The sequence below is a fragment of the Chaetura pelagica genome, unplaced genomic scaffold, assembly GCF_000747805.2.
Source record: "Chaetura pelagica isolate M959 unplaced genomic scaffold, ChaPel_1.0 scaffold294, whole genome shotgun sequence".
NCBI classification, from domain to species: Eukaryota; Metazoa; Chordata; class Aves; order Apodiformes; family Apodidae; genus Chaetura; species Chaetura pelagica.
In genome coordinates this window covers 562,155-570,888 of record NW_009953068.1, presented here as the reverse complement: position 1 = coordinate 570,888, position 8,734 = coordinate 562,155, and the positions used below count along the sequence as shown (strand labels likewise).

At 47.0% G+C, this 8,734-nt stretch overlaps 1 protein-coding gene across 1 annotated transcript in view; it reads left to right on the top strand.

Moving 5' to 3' along the window:
- The first annotated feature begins 81 nt into the window (after window positions 1-81).
- FOXN4 (forkhead box N4) overlaps window positions 82-8,734 on the top strand; it is a 13,332-nt gene continuing 4,679 nt past the window's right edge. Inside the window, exon 1 of the mRNA XM_009996819.1 lies at window positions 82-164. Coding sequence (XP_009995121.1) covers window positions 82-164 — 83 coding nt within the window. The remainder of the gene's footprint in view (window positions 165-8,734) is intronic.

Genomic DNA, 8,734 nt, shown 5'->3' with positions numbered 1-8,734 from the left:
GGTGTCCCGGGCCGGGCCGGGCTGCGGGGCGGGCGTGCGGGTGCTGAAGTGCTGGATAGCTACTGCCCTGCCCCGCCAGGCATGATCGAGAGCCACGGCCCGCCCGGGATGCCAGGAATCCTTAGGAACTCAGGGCAGAGCCACCACCCGCCACAGGAGTACAGGTGAGGCATCTACCCCTTCAAATAATGATAATAACATCCTAAAAAAGAGACATCCCTTCGCATACAGAAATCCCCTCTTCTTCCTTAAATGATTCCTTAATTATTCCCCCTCTCTCAATTACATTTCTAAGCTGGGGACTGGTTACAATGCCTTACTTAGAAGCATTCCTGTTTAAAGTATTTTGGTGCTAAACTAAGCCTGATGTTTCAAAGCCACGGGTTGGGCTTCTAGTGAACTCCCTCTACTGTATGGATGTTGCCAGGGAAGGATGTTGTTGTTAAATGATACTTCAGTGGACGTTCCCTTGCAGAACACAGTTTGCTTTGCTGTGAGACAGTCACAGAGGGACTGAATCAAGTGTGAGGGGCACTGGGAGAGGTTTGCATTAAACATGTAGTGTTTGCGTCTGACTTCAGCCAGGGATCTTCTCATGTCAGTGGGGACACACCTGGGTTTGTCAGCAGCCTTGGGTAAGTTCCCTGTGCCAGGACTCACGGGTTTATAAAAGCATTGTTAGAAGCCCTGGGGCAGCTCTGCATGAGTTACAGAGCACTGGGTTAACTTGGGTTAACTTGGGTTACATCTCGTCACATGATGCCAAGTCCCAAGAAGCACAGACCAGCAGAAACCACCCAGCTCCCCCAGTAAATCATCATCGTCACAAATAACAATCCCCAAACTATATTCTTGATTTACAAGAGGTGAGAGACTCTCTCCTTCCCCCCAGCCCCAGGGAGGGTTTGCCCCTTCCTGTGGGTGACAGGGCTCAGCTGCAGGTACCCCTGGCTCAGCTTCTCTCTGCTCACGATGCAGACACTGCCCTGCAGCCTCTTGCAGCTCAACAAGCCATTTGTTTTCCCCTCTGGAGCCACTGTGGAACAAGGTTTGTGGAATTCTGTTTTGCTGTTTGTTAAAGCAGCCCTTGCTCTGGGAGGTTTTTCTTGGTGATGTAAATATTTGTAAAGAAATTATTCAGTATTTAATGAAGGGTGTGTGAGAGGTACTTCTGGGCATTTCTATTTGAGCCTGCATCTTCAGTGCCCTGAAGAACACACCACTTTAACAAAGACCCTTTTTATGGGCAGGACTGTTCTTTAACTCATGGCTGAAAAAAAGAAAGAAAGAAAGAAAAATCACTATTTTGGGGGGAAGGAAGATAGGATTTCTCTTAGGAAATGTGAGAGTTTCTTCATCTGTTCAGAAGTCAGCTGCTTTTAAAAATTACATTCAATTCTCTGATAAACATTTTGAAGCCAAAGATCCCAGTTCTCCCAAGTTTTCAACCCACTTGCAGTTTCTTTAATGCAGCTTTAAAGTGAATCACTTGCCCTCCTTTAATAGTGGCAAGTCCTGATAAAGGTGCATAAAATCTAAACTGCACCATAAATGCAGAGCAGTATTTGTCCTACTTCATGAGAAAACACTTTGGATTATGTAAAAGAAAATCTTTTAGACTGAATGATTTTAAGAAAAGAATAGACCTGTCAAATTCTATCAGCTCTGTTTACTCTCCTGCTGTCACCACAGTCCTAGACTGGAACCCACAGTCCCGAGTTCTCCATGGGGGAGCATCAAGGCTCCACAAAATGGGGAATGGCCTCCAATTAGTGAGTGGGAGGCTGGGGCTGTGCTGAGAATACAGCTCTGTCTCACTTGGAATCTCTCAATGGGACAGTTGGACTTGCAGGAGACCCAGCTTTCCTGCGGGAGGACAGGCTGAGAGGGAGGGTGTGCGAGCAGGGGAGCAACCAGCAGACACTGACCAGGGTCTGTGCAGCTCAAACTTGCATTTTGAAACCAGGGGATTTTTTTCTAATGGTTGAGGGAAAATAAAACCCCTGCTTTTAGCAGATGTTTGAATTCTCTGGATCCAAAGCACCTGTAGTCAATTTGTGGCAGCAGCAGCGAGGATGAGACTGCCATGCTGACCCAGGCACTGTTTGCACCACAGTAAAGTGATTTTGGGGCAGATATCTGTGCTACTGACACAGCTGGGGGATATAAACCATCCTGCTCTCCAGGAATGACTAATGGCCATCATATCTGCTCCCATGTCCAAGTCTTTATGGCACTGTCACTGCCTGGCTACCAGTGCAAAGGAATGCTCTGTGTTCCCAGATGCCTCTCACTCTCCCAAAGAAAACACCTCTACCTTCCACCTTTTCACCAGAGGCAAATATTTCTAATGCGTTCATTTCACATTTTGGGGGACAAAAGCACAGAAATGGAACACACTGGGATTTTTTAATCCTTGACACTGTGTTTTTGTTAATTATAATTCATAATCTATCATGATGTTTTAGTGTAAATATTTGGATGTTTAAACCAAAGCAACAGGCAAGATGCACGATGCCAGGGAGCACTGGTGCTTGTTTCAGCACAAAGTTATGTACATTTAGAGGAGCCAACTTCAAGGCTGCTCAATTAGTGGAGGGCTCCTGTGGTCTTCAGTGGGCTTGGAGCTGGGCTTGGAGAAAAAAGGTTCTTCAGCTCATGAATGCTGTGGTCCTCAAGCAATAGTCTTAACTGAAATCTGCAAAGCTTTCCTTTTGCAGTCTAGTTTGATTTAATGCCCAGTTTGATTTAATGCCTAGTTTGATTTAATAACCAGTGCAAGAGGAGTAAAAGGTCTACCATAATGTACCAAAGTGCAGTGACATTTAATGTGTAGCAGAAGACTCAGGGAGGCAGAGGAGAGGCCAAGGTGGCCTGGGCTAAAGCTGCACTCACAGACCTCTCAGTTGTCTCCCAAAGAAAGCCCAACATTATCCTAACTCATCATTCTTGGTTTTCAAGTGCAGCAGCAAACTCATGTTCCTTGGGGACATCCCACTCCCAAACGAGGTCCAGTTGTGTGGTTTATTATGCACCATGTAATAAACCATGAGATGAAACACAGGCTGTTAGAAGGGAGGCAAAGAGTAATTTGCTATTGATTATTTGACATATGTGAAAATCCAAATTTAAGGAATCAAATAATCACTCTGGGTAAAGATGTGGTATCTACATTTTGAAAGAAATAACTGAAATGTATCATTCCATGTCAAGAAATAACGTGGCTTGAGCTGTGAGGCCAACCCTAGATCCACAAGATAAATGAGCTCCATGTTTTGCAGCTCAGTACTTTGTGTAAGGACCATGTTTTTATTATTATTATTTTTATTTTTATTACTACATATTTCCAGTTGATAAAAGCCTGGTGTAAAATTTTGAAGGTCTTGCAGTGCATTTTCTATCCATGTTAAACTGGAATTAAGTCTTAAATAGATATCTTTTTGACCAAGAAATGTTACTGAATTGTTAATCATTCACTGTATTAGTGAACTACACCCTCCTTTGCCCCATTTTCATTGTCATTTAGCTCTTTAAAAACAGGTCTGTATTCATTAACTCATTAGTTTGACTACATTTTCGTTGTAATAATTACTTAATTCCAGCATAGTTTAGCATAAAATCACAGTAAGAAACAAAGACACACAAATACACTGCTGCTGTGCTCCACACGTTCCAGCTGGGAATGTGCTGCAGTGCTGGGACAGGTGAAAAGTCCTTCTTTCGATGGCACAGGGGACATTTTATCTCTCCTCAGTGTGGGACTCTCTTACCTGGTGTTGCACTTGGGCTTCTGGAGAGCAAACTGCAGCTGGGGACTCCTGGCTGTCCCCACTGGGGGTGGAGGGAAGCAGTCTGGGAGCTGGCTTGAAGGAAATTTCTGGGGACAAAAGGTTACAAATGCAGAACTAACGAAAGTGTAATTGTTCCTGAAGAAAATGTCAGTGTCCATTCCCTTGACACCATGTGTGTCTGACAGGGAGTGAGATAATGACTCCGTGTGTCGGAGGAATTTCATCACAGTAGCTGCTTCATTCTTTCAAAAAAAATGTGAGAAACCTCCTAGGAATCAGTCAAACTTGGGCCAGTGTGGATTGATTTAAGTGGATTAGCTCAGCTGTTTCCTATGTGGTTACTGAAATGTGCTGATCTGTATTACTAAAAATTGTGGCCCTTGCTCCTCAAAATTTCTTGCTGCTCCAGGCAGAGATGAGAAGGATTGGTTTGTACCCAGAGATCCTGCAGGCTCCTCAGGCTCTTCTGCCTCCAGCAAAACCAGGACAGAGTTCATATCATACCTCATAGATAGTGCTCGATCTCCCGCTCAAAACAAGGAAGCTGAAAAGGGACTTGGAGTTTTCAGCTTTCCTGGGAGATCCCAGGTGCTCGTGGCTCCTCACTCTGATTTTACCTGGTTTAAAAATCTCCTCTATGTAGGAAGCAGAACTGCTGCATGAGCACAGCAGTGAGTGATGCCACTGGGCCAGGTTCTTACAGCAGCGTGAACAACAGGTAGTGGATTTTATATTCCCTTTGCACCAGAGTAAATAACTACAGGAGATCCCAAGCAGACAGGTCAGCTCATGGGTAATAGCAGCTGAAGCAACAGTAAAGGAAAACATGTTTTCCCAGGTAGAAAATGCTCCTGGTTTTAACAGAAAACAATCCTGTAGGGCCAAGTACTTCAACACATTTTTGCATGGAGGAGAAGTTTATTCTGACCTTAGTCAAAGGTTTGGGTTTTGTTGTTTTTTAAACAAAACAAATTGCAGAGTCAGACTCCGACTGCACTTGGCAAACCCGCCCCTTGGGAGGGACCTGTGGGCAAAGCACAGCAGGGAGTGAGGGGCTGGGAGCTGACACTGCTCCTGGCTTCCCCTTGGCCTTCAGCACATCACGTAGGTCACTTGTAATTCGGTTTCCATTCATCCCGTACCACAGTGATGTAATGAAGGTTGTGAAACTGGGAGCTCAAGTATATAAAAGTCTCCAGGAGCACATCTGGAGCCTGCTCTGTTAGTGCTAAGTACCTTTGCAGGAGGTTTTTGGAGAATCATCTTCTCTTCTGAACCATGGTGTAAGAAAAGGGGAACAGCAACACCTGACAGGGTAATCATGTTGTTTGCTTTTTCCTCACTAGTTTTGGTTCCTGTAACCCAAAGTTTCATGGGCTGTAGCTGAGGAGGGACTTTCTGGTTGTTCCTGGAAAGCTGCCTAATTTCTGTTTTTATTTCCTGCAAGGCCAGAAATTGCTCAAAGAACTTGAATACAGGGAGTAGAAAGGTGGGCAGGTGGTTTGGAACTGGATGGGTGGTGTGTCTTCAAGAGGCAAAGAGGAGCCAGAGACCAAAAGCAGGAGAGGAGCTGGTGCAGAAACAGGGAGGAGAGACTTGGGTGGCTGTGGAAAACAGAACCCAGTGTGGGGTTCTGTGAGGGAGAAAAGTGGGAAGAGAAGTACATGGAGGGGCAGGGGAGTGAGAAGCAAGAGGAGATGGTGAGGTTGACTCCTCCCCTAAAACAGACAATACTTCTCACCGTGATGACAGCTGAAGAGTCACACAATATAAATATTTCCCTTGTGTTGTTTTACATGTGAGAAATGATGGTACTTGTTCTGAGGACCTTATGTAACCCCAGACAACAGAAAACAGTTTCTCATCACCACTTCAAGGAGAGGTTTTCTTGGGACTTTTCCTGTTGAGGTGTCACTCACACTGGCTAAACCCTTGCAAAAAGCTAATTAAGAATCCGTCACCCCTGATTGCTCCTACCTGTGGAACAGTTGTATTACTTAAACACAGGCAGAAAGCTCAGGTGTCAGTGCTGGCAATGGTGATAAAAATTGTCCATCAAGTGAGAGGGATCTTAACTCCTTGGTTGAAGCTGGAAATGCCAAGTGCAGCCACAGTGTTTTGGTCTGACTTGGCCTAGAAGGGCAGCGATGAGGAGCTGCACAAGCACTGATCCCTCAGGGAGGACCTGGAGCAGTAGATTCACCCTGCAGCACCAACCAGCTGCAGTGCTTCGTGTCTTGTAGGGACAGACTCTAGAACAAACAGGCAGACAGGGTCCTCTAAAGTGGGGATGGTGCAACACGCACAGGAATGTGTAACTGCACACCACACCATGACCTGAAGCACCCTGTTATTGGCTAAACTATCTGGAGATAAAGTATCCTAAGGTGTGCTTGTCATTGCTCAGCTTTCCTTGGGCCTGAACAAGCTTCTATGAAGCTGCTGTAGAGATGGTCCCCACAGTTTCCAGTGCCAAGTCTGGAAAGGGGTTTCATTACAAGGAGTATTTTTCCTGATTCCAGAAAAGTAAACTGCCTGGGCTGGTTGGTAGCCAAGATCTATTGTCCTTTTTAGCTAAATATTTTGGGCAGAGCAGACAGCAACACATCCACAGCACCCAGGGATTCTCACTAACGCCTTTCCTGGACAGAAACACCTGGAAAGAGAAGAGTGTTTTCCTGCTTGAAAGGAGAGGGGTAAAAAGGGAGCTGCATCATTCCACCACACCTTCAAAAATAATACCATGTTTGCAACACGTTTGGCATGACTGTAACCTTTTCTTCACAGGGGTTTGGTAGTTCAGCCCTGGGGAATGTGCAGCTGGGGACGTTTTCAGCAGTGTGCATTAATTACAGCCTATCACTATTTATCTCATTTACATGCTTTGAAAGGAAATGGCTGGTTTTCCTACAGTGCCCCATTGTGCCAGGGGTTGTGAACACCCATCTCAAGGCTCTGACTCCTGAAGTTTACCCTCAGATGTGAGAGGAAAAGGTGGTGCAGGGGGACAGAACCAAAGTACACCGATGTTACAGTGTGTACCTACACTTTTGTAGCTGGCTTGGCACGGGGGATTTTTCAGGTCAGGAAGACTGAACCCCGTGAGATTAAAATGTCAGGTACTGCTGTGCACAGCTCGCTCTAGAGGCACTTACTTAGATTGGTGTTTTGCTCACTAAAGGCAGGACACACATCGAGCCTGTGTGGTGTGAGACAAGCTGGTTTGATGCTGCAGAATGTATCTGGGCAGTTGGAACTCCTCAGTGGGACAGTGGTGGGCACAGTGCAGGCCAGTTTCACCTCCTTTCAGACGTATGACATTTTGTCATTGGTTTTGAAGACAACCTGAAGAATGGTCCTTAGATGTGAAGTACTTTATTCTGGTTAAATAGAATCCCAGGCTGGTTCGGGTTCGAAGGGACCTTAAAGATCATCAGGTTCCACCCCCCCTGCATGGGCAGGGACACCTCCCACCAGCCCAGGCTGCTCCAAGCCCCATCCAACCTGCCCTTCAACACTGCCAGGGATGGGGCAGCCACAGCTTCTCTGGGCAGCCTGGGCCAGGCTCTCACCACCCTCACAGCAAAGAATTTCCTCCTCCTGTCTCACCTAGATCTCCCCTCTTCCAGTTTAAAGCCCTTCTCCTTTGTCCTCTCCCTCCCTGCCCTTATAAAAAAAATCCCTCCCCAGCTTTCCTGGAGCATCTTCAGGCACTGGAAGGTGCTCTAAGGTCTCCCCAGAGCCCCTGTTTCCCGGAAAACTGGCCAAGCTGCTGGTTCCCGCGGATCCTCCCGGTGCTGAGGGGGGGCCTGGGGGGGCTGACAGGAGGCGTGTGCGGGGGGGGTGACCCCGCCAGCCCCCTGACCCCGCCGCTTGTTGGAGGAGCTGCCTTGCCTGGGAGGGCTGGCAGGGCCGGGGGTGCCAGATGGCATGTGGTGTGCGCTGCCCGTCCCCCCGGGGGCTGCTGAAAGGGAGGAGGAGGCGGCTCAGGAGGGGTTGGGAGGTGGTGGTGGGGGGGAGACAATTAAGCAAGAATCCCCCAAAACAATGGGGGCCACGTGCCGCCGGGCAGTCGTTGGCGGCACAATGAGTTATCGGCTGCCCCTGAATGGGCCCAACTGTTGCAAACGACATGAGCCTGCCCGGTTTTCAAATCATTTAATGCTCTTGTTTACTTCCAACCCAGCCAATCTGCGGGCCGGGAGAGCTGTCACCTGATGGGCTTTTTATGTATTTAAGTCCCAGGCCTCACAAAATAACTGAGCAGCCGTAGCCATGGCAATGCTAATTATTGCACTATAACTACAGTAGGAAAAAGAAAACAGGGCAGGATGGGAGAGAGGTTTGAAGATGTTTTTTTCAGCTAGGATTTGAGCTTTTGGCTCCTGGTCGTGTGTTGGGTTCTTGAGTTTTCTTCCTTTGCAAAATCTTTTCACAAACACGTTGTATTCTGCTTTAAGGATCTCCTGGATAATAGTTCAGGGAACTTTGATAGGTGTTTCTGGAAATGAGTGGAGGAGCTGCCTGGGCAGCCAGGCACTAGAGCTCTGCCTTGTTCTTTTAGGCTCATTTGGGATTGTGTAAAACATAAGAGATGCTTCAGCAAGAGACTACATTTATCAGAAATGTAATGCATTTCATGCAGAATTGTCAGGTCAAAGGACCTGGCAGGTTTCTTCTGTATCAAGGCCAAACAAGCACAAATTTCTGACAAATCTGAAAACAATGAATTAGCTTTGGTTTCATTTCTGGGCAGTTTCTTTTCTGTGTCCTTATGCCTTCTTCCCCTGCCAGCTCTGCACGGGAAGTTTGCTTCACCAGAACGTTGCCAAGTGCAGGAAGGCAGCTGTGATTAGGTACAGGGCAGCAGGAACCAGCCAGCAGTGAAACCAAAGGTCGTGTCTGAACCCTACAAAAGGAACTCCAGCCTGACACACTTTCCC